The following is a 21,293-nucleotide window of genomic DNA, read 5'->3' as shown; positions in this document are numbered from 1 at the left end:
TTACGTTGTGAGTCTCGGGGGAGAAACTCCAAGACACGAGACACCCCGTTCCTTTTTGGTGTCTCGTGTCTTGGAGTTTCTCTTAAGAGGTGTAGATGAGCGTTTGGCCTTGGGTACCATCAAAGGCCAGATATCAGCCCTGGCGATTTTCTTCCAACGCTCGTTGGCTACAGATTCCTTGGTTCAGTCATTTGTTCAGGGAGTCCACCACCTGCCTCCCCCTGTGAGGTCTCCGTTGCCTCTGTGGGACCTCAATTTGGTGCTGTCTGTTCTTCAGAAACCTCCCTTTGAAAATATTCGTGGGATTCCTCTGCTCACTTTGACACAAAGTAGCTTTCTTGTTGGCTATTACTTCTGCGCGCAGGGTGTCCGAGCTGGCTGCGTTGTCCTGTCGTTCACCTTACCTGGTGGTTCACAGAGACAAGGTGGTGCTTCGTACCTGTCAGTCATTCCTTCCTAAAGTCGTCTCTGGCTTCCATTTAATTGAAGACGTGTTGCCTTATCTGTGCCCTAAGCATCCTAAAGAGATTGCCTTACATTCTTTGGATGGGGTTCGGGCAATCAGGGTGTACCTGGTGGCGACTGAGTCGTTCCGGACATCAAATTTTCTATTTGTCCTTACGGATGGACACTGTAAGGGGATGGTTGTGTCTGCTGCAACCATTTCCAGATGGATCAGACAGACGGTGGTGCAGGCCTATTCCATTATGGGTCAGGATCCTCCTTTTCCTGTTAAAGCGCATTCTACTAGAGCGCTTAGTGGCTCCTGGGCCTTCCATCATCAGGCTTCAGTGAAGCAGGTATGCAAGGCAGCCACATGGTTGTCTGTGCACACTTTCACAAAATTTTATAAGGGGGATGCGTTGACATCTACGGATGCTTGTTTTGGCCGTAAGTTTTTGCAGACCGCTGTTGGAGAGGTTTAGTCCTCTGAGTGCCGGTCCACACTAGCGGGACTTGTCAGGCGACTTGTCAACCTGACAAGTCGCGCTTCCTCGCGGTCCATTGACCGCTACAGGACCCGTTCTAATAGGAGCGACACACTTAGAAAAAGGGTCCTGTACTACTTCGGGGCGACCTCGGAGCGACTTGCATAGACTTCCATTATGTGAAGTCCCTGCAAGTCGCTCCAAAGTTGTGGTACATGGCAGTGCACAAGTCGCCCCCGAAGTAGTACAGAGTCGTGTCGCCTTAGTGTGAACCGACTCTTAGGGTGTATTTGTTTTTTTTTTTTTTGTCAGGTGAGCTCCAGTTGTTCCTGGTTTAGCGCTTGTTTTGCCTGGTTGGCTATGCTTAGCCTTTGGGAAGTGTTTTGTTTTTTTCTTGCTTTGTTATTCTCACCCCTCATATTGACACTGCTTTCGGATGTCCCATCGGTCAAGAAGATATGGAGCTTTGTCCGCCAATGAACGAAAGCGAAAACTGTTTTTTTGTCTTACCATAAAATCCTTTTCTCTGATGTTCATTAAATGACATAGCACCCGCCCCTCTATTGAGTTGGGTTTTATGTTCTTCTGACACTGCTTTTTACAAAACTGAAGTCCTATAGCAGAAAGTGGGAGTATACCCCCTGTGACTGCCCGATAGGCGTGGTCAAATTTATTTTCTGTCCTACTCCTATTGAGAGCAGCTTAAACTCATTGGTCAAGAAGGTATGGAGCTGTGTTCTTCAATGAACATCAGAGAAAAGGATTTTATGGTAAGACAAAAATACATTTTTTTTTCTAAATATATACTTTAAAGCTGAAGTTTAGCTAAAAAATAAAAAAAATCCCAACAGCTTTTGTCACTGCACTTACTGTAATTGAAAACAATATGTAAACCAAACATTTCACATCCCTGATAATGTGCCTGCTTTGTGGAAAAAGGTATCCTGCTCTTTTGAATTGCTTCCTTTGCATAAATGACCTGGTGTTCCTGCCATTCACTCGCTTTTCTGTTAAAACTGACCACATTAGGCATGAGAGCACAGCATGGTCAATTCTGTAGCTCTGCTGGGAACTCAGTCTGCTCTCCTCTAATAATCAGGCTTGTGCTGACACCCCCCACCCCCCTGCACAGCCTTTCACTGGCAAAAATCAGTGTACTGCTGTTTCTCATTCCTCGCCTCCCTGTTCGGTTGAGAACAGAGTATGGTTTTAAAAATATTATATATACAAATGTTTTTCCTTTGATTTCTATTTTAAGCTGTATTGGTTGTTTTACAAGGTGTAAGGGTTTAAACATCCTTTAAGAATGTCCCATGTTGTGCAGAGAGCATTAACTGGGAGAAATTATATGGCTCTATACTTCTGGTGCTGTGATGGTTAACAGCTTTGTGTCATTAGGCAGAACAGCACTATACATGGTCCGATGGGGACATGTCCCCTCCTCCTCCGTTGAAAAGTTCTTTCATCGATTATACTGCTTTTTTTAACACAATCTGTGAATGAGGCAGTGTAATTGATGAAAGCACTTTTCCAATGTAAGGGGGTGGGTCCCCATCAAACCATCTGTACTGATGTTCTGCTTGAAGACCCGAAGCTAATAAACATTGCAGTACCAGAAGTTCAGAGCCAGAAATGGGACAGGACATCCCTGCCATGAAGATTTCTCCAGGATCCAGTGGGCTTGCACAGTCTGGGGCATCCTTCATTACAGGTGAGTGATGTGTATAAAGCTGTAAGGATTTTTTTTGTCTGGCTCAAAAGTTTTTATTTATAACCGAGTAGAAAACACAGCATCCACCATCAAACCAGTAATCATAAAGATTTGTTGGCTACAAAGAAATAGATATAGATATAAAATGTCCTATATTATGCAAATACTGACAAGAACTTGGATATTCCCCCTCTCTGCCCAGCTTCCTGTTTGGCCACCATGTGCGTGGCCACACTGTCCTGCAGAAAGGTGCAGGTACTCTGCAGCTCTGGTCCGAATTTGCGTAATAGGGCACCAACATCTAGGGAATAGAAAAAGATACATATAAAATACTTCCGCTATGGAAGGTCACAGTATTTGTTTGTCATCATTTTATTTTCTTAAATCACTGTTGTTGGAAATCTTTTTTCCCAAATAAAATGCATTGTAATTTATTGAAGCTGATAATTTGTGAGAGTATAAATATAAAACCATTAATGACTGGAGAAAGATCAGCAAAATTTGTCTAAGATCTCTGTGTTGTGCTGAATCTCTGCACAGATAAAACTGTATGTGATTTGCAGTGAGAGCATTCCTGTCTATGTTTTAAGGACATCTTAGCAGAGGATTTTTTACAGTTGATATGGATGCTGAATGCTGTATGAGTTTATCAGGGCAATGGTTACTAATTCCAATAACCATCCTAACCCACAGGAAAACTCAGCATAGCTCCCTGGACCAGAGTCCACCACCTCAGGGAGGGGTATCTGGTTCATACCACCATCCTGTCTTGGGAATGTATGACTCAAAGGATGACTTCCCCCTAAGAAAGACAGGTGAGCATTGGCAAAGTTGCTATGGTTCAGTATATTAGCTACTGACCTGACTGTTTCCTAAAGGGACTATTTTGGAATCACTTACATTACAGTGAATTGTAGATGTTTGTTTACATCTCATTACACCCTTTGCGTACTGTGTGCATGGTGAGGACAAGTAAGACATTACACCTGGTTTTATTATTGATGTCTCCTCTTTTTACTACCCTCATTGACTGCTTTCACTCTCATCCTTACCACATTTATCCATTTATTATTTTCCTCGTCTCTCTGTCTCTTCATGCTGTTCTTTACCCCCACACCCATTTCCATTTGTGTGCCTTATGAGTAGTTACAGGAATGTTTGTGAATTATTAATGTTCCTCTAGTATATTTATTTGATGTGGTCTTCTCAGGCAGTGGGCTGAGCTGGTTCCATGGGTTAAGTCGGGTACCAGCGGAAGCTTTCACCAGTATGAAAGCTATTGATTGATTTTAATGTGGCTGTTGAGTTTCCAGTTTCTTAGATAAGAAACTTTGACCCATGAGAAACACCTGGATTTACAGCACTGTGTAGAGATATTAATGCAAGTGTATATTATGGTCTGCTTAATGCTCCAGGAGCCATGTATGCAGTAGAATGGCTTTAAGAAAGTTATAGAGCATTCAGTTTAATTGTTGGCTGCTTCCGAATTGTTTCCAGCACCACAAAACACAGAAAAAGTCCCTTCATTCTATGACCTAAATTTTTTTTTAAATGATCAGGGTCAGGATAGGCCTCGCATTAGCATGTATAATGAATGTTTTTTCTAAATGAAGACAACATATGCATATGAAGGAAAAGCATTAGTCTCACCAGTGTGTACCTTTTTTATTTAACTATTTTTTGTAAGTATATATGCACATGGGAACAGCCAAAATTGGTCATGATTAAAATTTCTATTTTCAGTCATTTGTCTGTGATTAAGGTGAATATGTGCTTGTCCTAACAGGTTCACTTTAATTCAGACTTCTACAGATGCATGCGCTTCCCTTACTTTTATTCCCCTGTTCACTGTTTATTTACTGGGAGCAGAAGGAAGTTCCAGTGTCTGCTATAACTCTTCAGATTTGTAGCTTTCAGAGTGCTATAGATTTGGTCATGTGACAGCTCTGACTGTTCCAGGGCTGTACCATGCCTGCACCTTTATTCTGGGAAGTAGTAGGTATTTCTTTTGGTGTGTCGAGGGAGGACAGGAAAAATATACTTGGGGGGGGGGGGGGGCTTGGGAGGTTAAAGCAAGCATGTTGCTGTGCTCTGGGCAAAGAGGGACTGTGCATACACAATCCAAGAACCCTCAGACAACTATCAAGCTAATGCCACTGTAAACTGCTTGGTTTGGCCAATTTTTGTTTATTCCTACAAAGAGTGATGGAAGCAGGAAGGCACTGCGGGTTAAAGCCTGGTTTAGGCAAACAATGGCATTCACACAAGGTTTTCTATCCTTTTTGATCCTTAAACTTTCCAGAGGTGTCAAGCAACAGTGTCTGCAGGGCACTCATAGACACAGTGCTCAACTCAATCTGGTTGTTTTTTTTTTTTTCCATTCGTCATCTTATGTTTATAGGTAGCCTACATTGGTGCCCAAAGATATATTCCACTGGGAATATATCTTGTGGAACAGAACTCAGATCCTTTTGATAACATGGCTTACAAATGCCTTGCTTTTTTTAGAGTAGCAATAACCAAGTCCTTGGCAGTGTGTGCTTTCACTTCCAGTACAAAAAAGGACAAAAACAGCACAACCTTAACCACTTTACCACCGGAGGATTTTCCTGCTAAAAGACCAGGGGGTTTTTTGCGATTTTTTACTGCGTGACTTTAACGGACAATTGCGCGGTCGTGCGACGCTGTACCTAAACAAATTTCACGTCCTTTTTTTCCCACAAACAGAGCTTTCTTTTGGTGGTATTTGATCACCTGTGCGATTTTTTGATCACGCACTATAAACAAAAAAAGAGCGTAATTTTTGCAAAAATAATATTTTTCACTTTTTTTTATATGAAATTCCCCCCCAAAAAATGTAAAAATCAAAATTTTTTAACATTTTCGGCCAATTTGTTTTACGCTACCTATGTTTGGTAAAAAAAATCGCAAAAAGCGTATTTTGATTGGTTTGCGCAAAAGTTATCGCGTTTGCTAACAAAGGGAAAGATTTTTGTCATTTTTGGTGTTTTTTTTTTTTTAACGAGTAATGGCGCAAATCTGCGATTTTTTTTGCGGTACTGCGACATTGCGGCGGACCGATCGGACCCTTGACTGACATTTTTGACACTTTTGGGGGTACTAGTGACATTACTGCAGTAATCAGTGCTATATATATGCACTGTTACTGCAAAAATGACACTGGCAGGGAAGGGGTTAACTGTATTGAACAGGGAGGGGTAGTGGGACAATGCTATTGGTGTAAAAACAAAGATCAACGGTTCTACATAGTAGAACCGTCTGATCTTCATTTTTACACAGGGAGAACTGACAGGCGGCTTGTTTACATAATCCGCTCTGTCTTTCTCCCGCTGTACCGGCGATCGTAGTGTGACCGGCGGACATTGGGTCCGCCAGTCACACTCCCACACTCCTCCGTGAACGAGCCGAGGCGGGCGCGCCTCGGCGGGCGCGCGCCTCGGCGGGCGCGCGCTCGCCCGCTATTGGCTCTAGAAGGAGTGACAGGCGAGCGACGTAGACCTACGTCACTCTGCCTGGCCGGGACCGACTGCCGCAGTAAATATACTGTGAGCAGTCGGCAAGTGGTTAAACAAATATTTTTTGGATTAAGTAAGTGGGATATCATGCGGTTTGAAATAATTTCATAGGGCTTAAGAATTGTCTATTGTTGTGTTGTTGTTTTTTTTGTCTGGTTAGTGTAAGATTTTTCCTTGGAATAAAAAGAAAACTTGTGTCGCCATGTGATCGTTGGTTTCTGATGTCCTGGTTTTGCATGGACTTGTAATAAAAAGGGTTAAACAAAATTCAAATATTTTATACCAGATCTGTTATGTTGCCTGTTTGGGGCAAAGTGACAGGTTTTCTTGATGGGGCACTGCCGCGCCCCACCATTACTTGCCTTTTGCTGTGCTCACACCCCATTTGCTTCCTACAAGTGCTGATAAATATCTGGTATTTCTAGGTATGGGGTCCATGTGATCATTTCTCCTCCTCTAGCATGCAGAACTGGCTTGATTGGACACATTACCAGGTCTTGAACACTGTAGTAATATGAGGAAGGGGAAAAGGTCATTACATTGTTTTAAGCCCTGACATGAAGCTAATATAGAGTTTAACCTCCAGGTGAACAAGGTGCCAGTGGATCGTTTGGGGGAAGGTTTGCTTTGAGGGTACCCATTTAAGAAAACCTAAAACTTTGCCCTGATGGGCAAATCAGCAGATTTTCTTTAAGACCATGCAGGAGAATACAGTTTTAAATAATTACTTATTCAAGGGTTACGCCAGCCATAGATGGATCGAAATTTGGTCGTCCCTGTTGAACCAGCTGAATTTCAATCCATCTATTGGCAGGCTGGCTGTACAGAAGTTGCTCTCCTAAATTATTTCTCTGCAACCAGCCTGTTGGAAAAATCTTGTTTCATCAAGGACGCCAGCTATATTTGGTGTTGCTGATGAGTGTATTCTGATGGTATGGAAGCCTCCCTGCTGCCAGAATACAATAGCTCTGCGGGAGGGATTCCCCCATCCACCTTGAATCTGTTAATGGGGGACTTGATTAATTTTATTTTGTTCAACCCGCTGGTTGAACAAAAGAAAATGAATCCTGTAGGGTTGGCTTTGCTGCCCTCGCCTAAAATACTTTAGCACTTGTACATTTTGAAGGCATTACAGAGAAATATTTTGTTGACTCCTTCTAGTGCCTAGTTAGGTGCAAACCATTTAGTAGATATAGTCACATTAATGGAGGAAACTGAAGCACCTGTTCTTAATTCACACAAGCGCAGGAGAACATACAAACCTCAATAATTTATTGTGCTTGCCAAAACTGAACCTAGCAACTCTGTTTCTCAAGGGGGCAGCACTAACCCCTCTGCCACAGTACTGCCCTATTATACTTTTTCTAGAATTAACTCAAATTAACATTACAGTGCACTTAGTTTTTTGATTATTTTAGAAATCACATATATCATGTTTTTTTTTTTTTTCCTTCTATTTAATTGCATAATATGTGGCAGCTTCTTGGTTTTCACATTTTTCTCTCGCTGTCTTGCTCTGTTCAGCATCTGAGCCCAATCTCAAGTTACGTTCCAGACTGAAGCAGAAGGTTGCAGAGCGCAGAAGCAGCCCCCTCCTAAGAAGAAAAGATGGTCCTGGTGTGACTTCTCTGAAGAAGCGTCCTTTGGATATGTCTGGTGAGGGATAGTTGTGTTAAGTGAGTTTTCAGGAAAAAAAATTCCCTGTTTATGTTCACATCGAAGATGGAGGTAGCTGTTTGACACCCATGGCATTACCCTTAACTCCGTGGAAACCGTAGCGGTAAGCCAAAAAAAGCCATCCTGGCCATTTGGTTTTTCTGTATACTGCTAGAGCTTAAATCAGCTGGATCAGGTGATTGTAATCTCATGTCTTTTTCTAACTTCGTTCTAACATAATTTTGTTAAAGCATTCCATCAATGTTCAGTATTACCTGCTCATTGGCAACTTGTTAGAAATTGCCATTGATGACTTGTTTGTAAAATTGTAAGCACCTGGGCTGTCACTTTTTTTTCTCAAGTCATCTTCCAGGACAGCCCATGAGACCTAGGGCTCTTCCTACCAGGACAGGAAACCTGGTAACCCCACCAGCTAAAAGTTGGTCCCCTAGTCCCCCCCCCCCTTCAGTATTAGTGTTTCTTCCTGGAAATTTGTTTTTTTGGTCTTATGGTCTGTCCTTTGGAGACTCGGGAAAGAATCTTTGATTTGACTTCTCCTGCACAGTGCGATACCCCATACCTTAACTTCCTTGGCAGTAATCCAGAGTGTGGCTCGGGGTTAATTTACAGTACCGAATGCGGTAACCCCGAGCTACACTCAGGATTACCCTGTAGCGATTACTTACCTTGTCCGTACGATCCCCCTATGTCCTCCCGCTCTGTCCTCCGGCCGATGCCACCATTCGTCTTCCGGGTTCCCTTCCCTGTGATCGCCGCGGCGCAGGGGGGTGGAACCCCACGGGAATTTCAAAAAAATAAAAACAAAACACAAATATACACATTGTAATCTGTCATGATTACATTACTGTATGAAACCATTTCACCTCAGTTTTCTCCCTAGTGATTTGTCCAGTGCCCTGCCTGCACTTTTAGTGTTCTTTCTACCTGGAAACCTGAGAACGTCCATGGCTTCCAAAAAGCGTTCATTTAAGTCAAAAGCGGTTTTAGACCAGCTAGAAAACAGCGATAGTGAATTGGAATTACTTGAATAATTGAGCGATAGTGTTTCTTGGGGACATTCGTCATCGGACACTGAAAGTGATAACAGCGATGATTCTGCAACTGAGCTCAGTGATGTGCGAACTTGGTGCTCTATTGACTGCGGTATAGATCAGGCAGCGCCCCCAAGATTCCTATTCACTGGAGCACCTGGTATGAAAGTAGACGTTGAACACTACAACCCCTTGGCATACTTACAACTATTTTTGACCGATAAGGTTATTGAAAAAATAGTTACTGAGACAAACCGATACAAAGAGGAACAATTAGCTGCTCTGCATCGGAAGTTTCCAAGAAGCAGAAAGTGGGAACCAGTAATCAGAGAACATTTGGAAATTTCTGGGCCTAATAATACTTCAGGGAGTGGTGGGGAAACCCCTGCACAAGTGGTTTTGGACAACTAATACATTACTTGCCACTCCATTCTTTGGCACGGTCATGTCATAGTACAGATTTTCCCTGATCATAAAATATTTACACTTCGAAAACTACGAAGAATTTGATGAAACTACTCGTATTGCACCAAAACTAAAGAAAAATTGGGAAGTATCTCAAATGATTCTAAATAATTTCTAACATAGCTATGTGCCAGAAAGATATCAGCATAGGTGAAAGTCTAATGTCCTACAAAGGAAGGCTCAGCTGGGTACAATACATTGCATCAAAGAGGGCATGATAAAATCCTACATGCTATGCGAATCGTCAACTGGCTACATTTGAATTCATTGATATACACTGTAAAAGGAACAAAATTCAATCCAAAATACAGCAACTATGGAATGGCAATATCTTCCGTTCTTTCATTCATTGAGCTATTGCTAAATTAGGGCTATTGTGTAACAACCGACAACTTTTAATGCGTCTCCTGAACTTTGAGTTTCTTCTGCAAAACAAAACGGATGCCTATGGTATTGTTAGGGCTAACCGTGTGACATGCCACCAACGTTTGGCAATAAGAAGCTGAAGACTGGAGAAATGGTTGCCTGGCAGAAAGGCAAAATGATGGCACTGCGATAGCGTGACAAGAAAGATGTGTGCCTAATGAGTACATTTCATAATACCTCCACTGTTATGGTACACACGAAAGGTGGGAAAGAAATTGTGAAACCACAAGTAGTGATAGACTACAATAACACCATGGTAGGTGTCGACAGAGCCAACCAAGCAATGACATTCTACCCAGCAATGAGGAAACAGCAAAAAAGTACTACAAGAAATATTGTCAGACATCTTCTTGAGCAAGGCTTGTGGAATGCCAACATTCTGCTCAAAAAAAACAAAAAAAGTGACAAGCCTGTGATTTATTCTGACTTCATTTGGAAAGTTGCCGAACGTATCTTTGTGAACCACCAAACATCAATGGCTGTGAATAGAGCTGGACATCGGGTTGTTGGCGTTCCCCCCTACATCCCCCCCAACCGAGAAAAAGTCAGCACCTACAAGGATGTGCGTGGTTTGTTGCTCGAAGCGAGATGACAGTGGAAGGAAAATCCCAAAGGAAACAAGGTTCTATTGTCCCGATTGTGACGTCGGACTTTGTCCAGTCCCATTTTTCAAAACCTTTCATACCCGGGATGTTTACTAAACCAAAATGCAGTGTCTAGTATTACAGTGATGAGCAATGTGGCACCCTTGTTTGGACAAATTTCAGTGTTTTTGGTTTGATGAATTATTGAATAAAATGTATTATATATTTTTTGATTTCTCTTTTTCAAACTTTATCATATCCAGGATGTCTACTAGACTCTTATTTGGACAGATTTAAGTGAGTTATTCCTAGGAATTACAGGCCTACATTATAAAACAACAGGTTTCCATGCAAAACAATGTACCACTTTGACATTCAAAAATACTGACCTAATCAAACCGCCAGGGAGGTTAAAATTATTGGTGGCTGCTTCTCTCCTGTCCTCAGTGCCTGGGGAAGGCGAAGACCACTAGTGGCATCCGGGTAAGCAGAAGGGAACCTCTATCCAAACCCATGGCAGCATCCTTGCAGGCAGCTTGGCTGGCCATGTAGGGGAAGGAGAGCGTTTGCTGTACAAAGGGGTTTCCTGTGCACAGCTCCGGTGTGTAGGGCGGAAGGGCTGGAGCTCCTGCGTTTCTCCCTGGCCCAAGGAAGTGGAAAGGTAATTTCCGGTCGCGGGTGATGTCACCAGCATGCGCCGGAGATGCTGGTTCCAGTCTCCCTCAAGCGCGGATAGGAGACAGCTGGGCGGCTGGTGTTGCTTACACCCAGCAGAGGCTGTGGACACAAGAAAGAGCCGGATGCATTCCTCTGCAGTAACTGCTTAGGCAGCGGACACAGGCTCTGGCACCAACCCCTCTCAGGTAAGCCTGGGGACTCTTCCCTCCTGCACTTCCTGTGGTGTTTTCTCTCCTCCATCATAGCTGTATTTTCTTTTGTTTCTTTACAGACCAAGGCTCCAGACAAGGTCTAGGCGCAACCACCCAAACGGAAGTGTGCAGTTGTAGGGCAAAGCTGAGCTCCTCGTGGTCTGCCACTCATGCATAGACAGTTTAGTAAAGGCTGATCCAATGATATCCTCTCAAAAGATGCTCACTTCAGTTAGAGATGATCTTTCCTCTACTTTTAGTTCCTTTAAAACCCTTATTGACAAGATGCCAACTCCCACTCAGAGTCAAGCCTCTGTTAGGCCTGTGGCTGGAGCTCAGCTACAAGGTGCGGGTTGTGAGAATCCAATAGAGGAGTCGGCGTCTCCCCATTCCTCACAGGAGGAATCAGGATCAGGGGAAGAGCCTAAGGATAGGGAATCAGTCAGGGGCTCTAGGTACAAGTTGTCACTAGAGAATGTGGATGATTTGTTAAAGGCTGTCTGTTACACTTGAAATTGAAGAGGAGAAAGTTCAGTTATCAAAACACGATCTTGTTTATGAGGGAATGAATGGGCCAGGGTTTTTCCTGTGCACAACTCCCTTCTAGATACAGTTAGATTAGAATGGGAGAATCCTGAAAGGAAACCATTTTTTCCAGCAATCTGAAAAGGTTTCCTTACGATGATGACAAAGTTTAGCCATGGAACAAGTATCCTATGTTGGATGCCCCTCTTTCAAAAATTTCCAAAAGGATGGATCTAGCTTTTGATGATATGGGTACACTTAAAGACCCCATGGATAAGAGAGGGGATATCTTGTTGCGCAGGGCCTGGGAACCCTTGAGGAATTATCGCCTGATATTAAACCTGCATTCTCTAAATCCGTTGATCAGATACAAGCACTTTTGCATGGAATCAATATATTCCATAAGAAATCTGCTTTGCCCCGGGTGCTTTATGTAAACGCTGGACTTAAAGGATGCCTATTTGCACATCCCTATTCACCCAGCATACCATCAGTTTCTACGACTAGCAGTAAAATTGGGATCGGAGATCCGACATTTTCAGTTCCAAGCACTGCCCTTTGGGTTGTCATCAGCCCCATGTATCTTTACAAAGGTCCTGAGAGAAGCGTTGGCCCTGTTAAGACAAAAATGAATTCTGATCATCCCATACCTGGATGATCTCCTAGTGGTGGCAGATTTGTGTCAAAAACTAGAAAAGCATCTCCAGATGGTTTTGAAGTTCCTGCAGTTGCTAGGCTGGATAGTCAACAAAGAGAAGTCTTCTCTGAAACCTTCCTAAAGAGTGACATATCTCAGGTTTGAGATTTCCTCGCAAGATCAAAAGATTTTTCTTCCGGAGGAAAAGGTTTCAAAGACAGCTCAAATGATGGCATACTTGCAAACCAACCAGTGGGTCTCGCTCAGAGATGTCTCAAGAGCCGTAGGCCTTATGACCTGTGCCTTTGGCGTTGTTTTGCTAATGTCCTCTTCAGTTATTCCTTCTAAAGAACTGGGACGGGTCTCCAAGTTCCTTGGAATTGAAGGTACGAATTCCTCCAACGTAAAGAGAACCCTATAGTGGTGGAGGTCGCCGCCTCACCAAAGGGCTGGAATGGGTCATTCCAATATCCCGGAGAATAACGACGGATGCAAGCTCTTTTGGATGGGGAGCCCATCTTCAAAACGAGATAGCGCAGGGAGAAGGGTCCCCGGTGGAGGCAAGAGCTTCATGAAATCAAAGGTAGCTTCTGGCAGTGCAGAGAGCTTTAGAGGAATTTCAGGCAGAGGTCAGAGGACGCCACCACCTCACCAGACACGAGGGTACACAAAGTCAGACCTTGCAGTTCACAGCCCAAAAGATTCTATCTTGGGCCGAGGCAAATCTAGCCTACATTTCAGCACTTGATCTGAAAGGGTATCAGAATTGTTTGGCAGATTACCTCAGTCGCTACCAAGTATGTCAGGACAATTGGTCCCTCAACCCGGAATTTTTTGCGGAAATTACCGCCAGGTGGGGCCTCCCAGAGGTGGACCTTTTTTGCAGCCCAAACAAACATCAAATCAGAAAAGTTATTTTTCCTGAAACCAAGGGACAAGTCTCTGGGGATCTACTCTTTTGCAAATCCCTGGCCATTCATCCTTTGCTATGCCTTCCCCCCCTATCAAACCAATCCCCGCAGTCCTCCGAAATTTCTTCTGGAAGACACCAATTTGATCCTGATAGCCCCCTCTTGGCCCAAAAGGCCATGGTTTTCGCGACTACAGACACTAGCCTTGAAACCTCCAGTGGCTCTCCCTTTGAGACAGGACCTGTTGACTCAGGGTCCGGTGTCATCCTCAGATAGCATCCTTAAACTTGGTGGATTGGTATCTGAAGAGCAGATACTAAGCTCCCAGGGGTTCTCAGACAAAGTTGTGAAGACCCTAGTTAGTTCCTGGAAGTCTGTCACAAGAGCTATATACTACAAGGTTTGGAAGAAAGTTAACTCTTGGTTGTTGGAAAATCAAAGATGGTCTCCCGATGTTCCATCTATTCTGGAATTTTTTCAGGAGTGTGCCGACAAGGGTCTATCCCTTAGTACTTTAAAGGTGCAGGCTGTGGCCATTTGTGTTTTCCTCCAGTACTCCCTTTTGGAAAAGCCTGTTATAGCAAGGTTTTTCAGGGCTATTGCCAGGTCAAAACCAATGTTTGTCAGATCATGTCCTACTTGGGACCTATCTCTAGTCCTTCAGACCTTAGTGACTGTTCCCTTTGAGTCCCTGAGAGATGTCAGTAAAATGACTCACTCTAAAAACTGTGTTTCTGGTTGCAGTTACGTCAGCTTGCAGAGTCAGCGAATTGCAGGCCCTCTCAATTAGGGAGCCTTTCCTCACAATGATTGACGATAGAGTAGTGTTAAAAACTGATAGTGCAACTGATAGTGGACCCCCCAGGTAGGCCCATTGTGGCAGGAACCAACAGTTTTATCAGTGGCCTGTCCGAATATATTGATTGGTTCCTACAACCTGTAGTGCAACAGCTGCCATCATATATTCGCGACTCGGGCCACGTGTTGGACATATTGAGACACTACCCTTGGGATAGCCGATATCATTGGTCCTCACTAGACGTGTACTCTTTGTACACGTCTATTCCCCATGACGTGGGCATTCGAGCCCTGCAACACTTCCTCACCAAGGACGGCCAACTTAATTCCCGCCAGGTATCCTTTCTAGTGGAGGGCACACGTTTCTGTCTTGAGCACAACTATTTTTCTTTTTTAGACAAATTTTACTTGCAGACCCAAGGCATAGCTATGGGTGCGAGTTTTGCACCCTGCTATGCCAATCTTACGATGGGTCTGTGGGAAGATCTTCAGGTCTGGCGCAACAACCCGTTTTCAAGGCACCTAATCTATTATGGCCGCTATATAGATGACGTGTTGATCATCTGGGACGGTGATCTGGACATCTTTCAGGCCTTTGTGGATCACTGCAATGGGAATACCTTTGGTCTGTCTTTCACCCACGTCATTGACCCTGTGCGTCTGGTCTTCCTAGATCTAGAGCTCACACACGCCGACAACTTGATTGTGACTCTGAATCACACCAAACCGGTGGCTGGCAACTCTTATCTCCATTATGAGAGTTGCCACCACCCATCCTGGAAGACCAATATACCCAAGGGACAGTTCCTGCGGTTACGCAGAAACTGTTCCCGTTTGTAATATTATGAGACCCAGGGCCAATTGATGAACGTGAGATTCTTGGAAAAGGGTTTTCCTGAGGAGTTGGTCCAAAAAGCCTTTACTGAGTGCAGGAACCTATCTTCCCTTCATCCATCCGGGTCCACTTCCACAGTGAACAAAATTACCCATCAAGCCCGATTCATTACCGGGTTCAATAACAATTATAGACAAATTACTCACATCCTGAAGAAACATTGGTCCATATTACGTTCAGACCCCAGATTAGGCCCCCATCTCCCCGCAGCTCCCCAGGTGGTTTACAGGAGGGCACAGACCATCAAAAACAACATAGCCCCCAGCAAAGTCAACAAACCCACGACTGAAAGGTCCATGGACATAAGGTCCTATTTCAGTGACAGGGTGGGCACTTTTCAATGCAAGAAGAGAGGGTGCCTCACCTGTCGTTTCATCCAACACGGCCGTGACTCCTTTTGCGATTCACTAGGCAATAGTTATTCTATACGCCAATTCATCACCTGTTCCACAGAATATGTGGTCTATATCCTACAATGCCCTTGCAATTTACTCTACGTGGGCCGTACCATCCGCCGCCTATGCACACGGATAGGCGAGCACCGTAGGGCCATTGCACAAGGACTCAACACAAAAAATGGGAAACCACCCCACAGTGTCCCCCGCCACTTTGCCACCCATCACAAGGGCGTAGACCAAGATTTGAAGGTGTGGGCGGTGGAGTGTGTACCCAAGGGTACCTTGACCACCAATGAGCGTCTCTCCTTGCTTTGCAAGAGAGAGACGTTCTGGATCTATAAGTTGAATACCTTGTCCCCTCATGGGTTGAATGAAGAACTTGACACATATTCTGTGGTATAATATCACCCACTCTCTTTCCCCCCCATTTTTCCCTTTTTTTTTTTTGTGTGTATGTTTTAATATCTCCGTGTATTTCTGTGTTTTTTTTTTTTGTGTTTATGTGTTTCTTGCAGTTGCTGTTTCATCATTAGTGTCATGTTTAAAGGTGGAGCCAGAGAGTGGGGGGCAACGCCTCTTCCTTTTTATGTTTATTTAAACTGCCCCTTGTTTAAGAGCCACAGGAGATCTGAAGAAGGGCCTGGCCTGAAACATGTTATCCCCCTTTATTTGTGGCCATCCATGTTAGCTTTGCCAGCAGACAATCCCCACGCCAGTGTGCTGTCCCCGGACCTGTCAAGCAATGCCCTTGCAATTTACTCTACGTGGGCCGTACCATCCGCCGCCTATGCACACGGATAGGTGAGCACCGTAGGGCCATTGCACAAGGACTCAACACAAAAAATGGGAAACCACCCCACAGTGTCCCCCGCCACTTTGCCACCCATCACAAGGGCGTAGTCCAAGATTTGAAGGTGTGGGCGGTGGAGTGTGTACCCAAGGGTACCTTGACCACCAATGAGCGTCTCTCCTTGCTTTGCAAGAGAGAGACGTTCTGGATCTATAAGTTGAATACCTTGTCCCCTCATGGGTTGAATGAAGAACTTGACACATATTCTGTGGTATAATATCACCCACTCTGTTTCCCCCCCATTTTTCCCCTTTTTTTTTTTTTTGTGTGTATGTTTTAATATCTCCGTGTATTTCTGTGTTTTTTTTTTTTTTGTGTTTGTGTTTTTTGCAGTTGCTGTTTCATCATTAGTGTCATGTTTAAAGGTGGAGCCAGAGAGTGGGGGGCAACGCCTCTTCCTTTTTATGTTTATTTAAACTGCCCCTTGTTTAAGAGCCACAGGAGATCTGAAGAAGGGCTTGGCCCGAAACATGTTATCCCTCTTTATTTGTGGCCATCCATGTTAGCTTTGCCAGCAGACAATCCACATGCCAGTGTGCTGTCCCGGCCCCCGGACCAGTCAAGCAACCGCTGATTAGCATCCGCGAGGCGGGCAGGCTCCAGTGAGCACGTCCCTGTGAGTCAGCCACAGGCGCCCGGTGACGTCATCATCCGGCGCCGCTGCAGCTGTGACAGAGCAGTAGCGGACGCTGCCGCTCTGACTGTGTGCCATCCGTGACCGGTGCGGTCTGCGGGGGTTGAGGTTTCCGCTCCCCCCTCTTCACATCTTGGTCCTCTCACGGTCTGGAGGTTCTTCACCAGCAAGGCTCCCCTGTTGGATCGATGCGACCATCCCGCCCCTGGGTTCCCCTGACCCAAGTGTCGGTACCATCAAGGCTCTCCAGTGGGATAGACGTTGTCCTCTTGCTCCTGGGTCCTCCCGATTTGAGTTATCACCTGACTGTTGTACCATGGGAAATCTTCTGGCATTTGTTTGTTTAGTAGGACCTTTTAACCCATTTTAATAAATGTGTTTTATTGCTTCAAGATCCTGAGCAGCATATATTGATTTTGTTATTGTGTCTGGGAGCGCCAGTATACCCAATTTTTGTTGCACTATCTCTTTCTCAGTCAGGATCTGGGTTTGGGTAGGCTGCAGCCCGGACATGAACTTTCAGCTGATGGTGGGTTTCTTTGAGCATCATTTGTCCTTACCATCCCATCCTTGAACTCTGGTTACCTGTACCACAGCACCAGGATTTTTGTACGAATTTAGTGTTAAAAACTGATCTGGGGATTTTGCCAAAGGTAGCCACTTCCTTTCATAGATAACAGGATATTGTGCTACCAGCCTTTTTTAATTCTCCACAAAATACGAAAGAAGGGGATTTTAGTTTTTTGGATGTCAAGATTCTTCTCGCATACCTAGAGGTCCCCAAGACCTTTAGGAAATCTAAAGCCTTTTTTGTTCTGTTTTCTGGGACACACAAGGGTAATGGAGCCTCTAAGACCACCATAGCCAGGTGGAAAATTCAGACATTTTGCTAAGGGCCTACAGAGTTAGGAATGTTGCACAGCCTTTTGTCAATGTGCATTCAACAAGAGCCTTGTCCGCGTCCTGGGCTGAAAGGGCTGGTGCCTCACCGGAACAAATATATAAGGCAGCCACCTGGTCTAAATTTTTGACCTTTTTTTTTTAGATATTAACGCCTGGACCTCCTCTCTTCCCAGGAGCAGGAAATGGTCGAAAGGTGCTCCAGGCAGTAGTCCCTCCCTAGACTGGTAAATTCTCGCTCATCGTCTCATGGGCTGTCCTGGAAGACGACTTGATAAAAGCGGAGTTAGACTTACCGGTTACTCCTTTTCTGAGAGTCTTCCAGGACAGCTGGATTCCCACATGGTTATGTCTTTTATTATGTTGTATGCATTTGTTTTACAGTAACGTCCTGCAGTTCTCGAGAAATACTGAAGTGGGAGGACTAGAAGACCGTTTTTTATTTGGTGGGGTTAACATGTTTCCTGTCCTGGTAGGAGGAGCCCTAGGTCTCGTGGGCTGTCCTGGAAGACTCTCAGAAAAGGAGTTTACCGGTAATTTACTCCACTTTTCTTTGTTTCACTGTGAGGCAGTCCATACATGGAGCATATTTCTTTCCTGCAACAGAGAGTGTTGACAGGGGAATCCCTCCTGGCAGGGGGGGTGCGCTCAACAGAAGCCATCCCCACCAGGAGAAGACAGTAAGTATTGCTAGCCGCTATACAGCCGCTATCGATAATCGTATGTAAAATCCAGCAGGCTGGTTGTACCAAAATTAATCGATCAACTTGAACTCATTCGGCCTACCCATATGTGGTTTGAATCTTGAACCAACTTTGGCCGGCCTAAGTCACTTATCAGGAACAAGCATGCAATTACTGAAGTATTAGGACACCAGATATGCACTCACCAAGTAGGGATTAAAGATTACTGTTACAGAACTTGCAACTTCAAAAGAAGGTCATAAGTGGAAGCTCCCATATTTTTAATTAGGTTCCTTTTAAAGCAAATAATCCACATTTAAATTCTTGCTAGTAATATGCATTGTATTTTGTATTTACTTTTAGACTCTGCTTGTAATAGTGCACCTGGTTCTGGCCCTAGTTCCCCCAACAACAGCTCAAGCAACATTACCACTGAGAATGGCATTGCTGGTCCTTTGGGCATCCAGGCAGAGGTATTTTTAGCTTTGCGCATTGCATGGAAATTGCTTCATATGCAGGTGTATTATAATTTATTGATTATTATTGTATTTTTTTAGGCTGCTCTGGCCCATAGATTGGTGAACAGGGAGGGTTCCGTGACCCAGCTTCCTCTCTATACCTCACCCTCTTTACCCAACATAACTCTGGGACTGCCTGCCAGTGGATCTTCTAATGTACGTATCCTTACACATTCTGCTCTTCGTGACTGAAGAGTTAAAAAGCACTCTACATCTAAACATTATGATTAAATAGATTAAAGTATATGTTGTTAACTGACCATGTGATGCAAAAAAAAAATATTCTGATTAAAAAAAAAAAAAAAAAAAAAGTATGTTAAATCTAGGAACCATAAACAAAAATTATGTTTTGCAATTCCATAGGTGTGGTGGCTGTATTCAGTTTTCTTTTATCAGGTTTTTTTTCTTATTATTTTTACCTGCTGATCGTAACAGTGTTACACTTCCTTTGCTAGGGTGACACATACTTTATCTGTGGAGGAGCAGCGTTGCCCTCCTGTGACAGGACTGCAGAGCACATCTTCTTATGTATTTTACAGAGAGTTCGGAACAACACTAACTAAAAAATATATACAGGTAGAGAGAAAAGGAATTCTGGCAGAATCAATAGATTTTTTATTTATTGTTTTGTTACAGTGATTAAACAGATATATCAAAGCACTTTTAATGATACTTTTTTTTTTTAACATTAAGTTTTTATTGAAGTTTTTCAAGAACAGGGTTATACAGAAAACAATGCAGATCATAGCAAAGCATAGAGATAACAGTAACATCGAGTGAGAAGTACAACGTCCTAACGATCTATACATCCATGACTAGGCAAACAATAGGGCTTCACATATTGTATTCATTACTTAGGTTGGTCTATTTCAGAAGAGGGGGGGGGGAGGGAGGGAGAGAAAGGAGGGGCGAGGTATAGGTGGGAGGGGGGGGAGAGAGAATGGAGAAGAGGCGAAGTGGAGGATTAGGATGAGTAGGGGGGGGGGAGATGGGGAAGCAAAGATAGGAGGGGGGATACGGATTGGAGGGGTGGAGACATGTGGGGGGGGGGAGGGAGGAAGAAGGGGAAGGCGGGGGGGGAGAAGAGGGGGGGGGAGACAGATAGGGGGGGGAAGGGGACAGATAGGGGGGGAGAGGGGAGGAGGAGGGGAGGGGGCAGAAGAGTGGCGGAAGAGGGTAAAGAGGGAGGGGGGGGGGAAGGAGATGGAGGGGGGAGGGAGGAGGTGGAAGGGGAAAGGGAAGGGAAGATGCTAGCAGCTATATTGTTCAAACATTTACAAGTAGCGTACTTCACACTCTATCAATCCTTGGGTCTGCAGCAGCATAACAAATGTAGTACTACAGGGGTCTACAATAATGAACTAGAATAGGTGGATAGTTCAGGGGGGGGGGGGAAGGGGGCAGCCCAAACGTATTATAGGTATACGTAGATACATATCTCAATGTTCAGAAATCCAAGAATACCACAACTTCCAGTTTTTATCGTATTCAGGCCCTTTGCCCGCTTTTCGAGCAAGCATCGTCTCATACATTTGATTAGTCTTGACTAAGTCTAAGACTGTAGACACGCTAGGCGTCTCAGCCTCTTTCCATTTGCGAGCTATTAAACCTCTAGCAGCCATGAGGATATGTGATACTACACACCTACAATCCTTGGGAAATTTGTCTATGCCCACGTTCAGAATGGCTAGTGCTGGGGAAGGTCGGGTGAGAACACCTGTGATATCTGAAATAATGGAAAATAGCTTGTTCCAGAAGCTAGTTAGGTTTCTGCAGGACCAAAATACGTGCTTAAGGTGGGCTACTTCCCCACATTCCCACCAGCATAGAGGAGAGTGCTCTGGTATGAACTTAGATAGTCGGTAGGGTGTGAGGTACCAACGCAAATTAATTTTCTGAGAGAGTTCCCAGTGGTTTACACAAGAGGAAGCGGATCTGACGGAGCGGAGTGCGGTTCGCCATTGTTCATCAGTAAATACCTCTCCCAGATCCGCCTCCCACTTAAGCAGAGGTGCCGTCTGACGAAACACCAGCTTCTGATGGAAACAATTGTAGAAAAGGGACGTGCCCTTCGCCGTCCGCGAGGTGCCCAACAGAAACATCCAACCCGCAGATGGGAGATATAAATGAGGGGACGGTAGAGAGCGGAGCAAATGGGATATGCTCACGTAGGTGAGGAAGTCATTAGGGTGAAGGCCATATGTGGTCTGCAGCTGGGAAAACGGCTTTAAGGTGGTACCGTTCAGCAAGCTGTCAACCGTGGAGATACCCCTCGCCACCCAATGTTTAAGAGATACGTGGGGCAAAATTAGTTCC

General features: G+C 44.4%; 1 protein-coding gene across 6 annotated transcripts in view; it reads left to right on the top strand.

The window, feature by feature from the left end:
• HDAC4 (histone deacetylase 4) overlaps positions 1–21,293 on the top strand; it is a 666,648-nt gene that overhangs the window by 408,852 nt on the left and 236,503 nt on the right. For all 6 annotated transcript variants that reach the window (XM_082260868.1, XM_082260870.1, XM_082260869.1 and 3 more), the window contains 4 exons: positions 3,334–3,455; positions 7,701–7,832; positions 18,823–18,932; positions 19,017–19,133. In XM_082260868.1, the coding sequence (XP_082116994.1) occupies positions 3,334–3,455; positions 7,701–7,832; positions 18,823–18,932; positions 19,017–19,133 (481 nt within the window). The remainder of the gene's footprint in view (positions 1–3,333; positions 3,456–7,700; positions 7,833–18,822; positions 18,933–19,016; positions 19,134–21,293) is intronic.

The sequence above is a fragment of the Pelophylax lessonae genome, assembly GCF_965119305.1.
Source record: "Pelophylax lessonae genome assembly, chromosome: 6".
Taxonomy (NCBI): Eukaryota; Metazoa; Chordata; class Amphibia; order Anura; family Ranidae; genus Pelophylax; species Pelophylax lessonae.
Note: the sequence above shows the minus strand (reverse complement) of the source record. Positions and strands in the feature narration are given on the sequence as shown.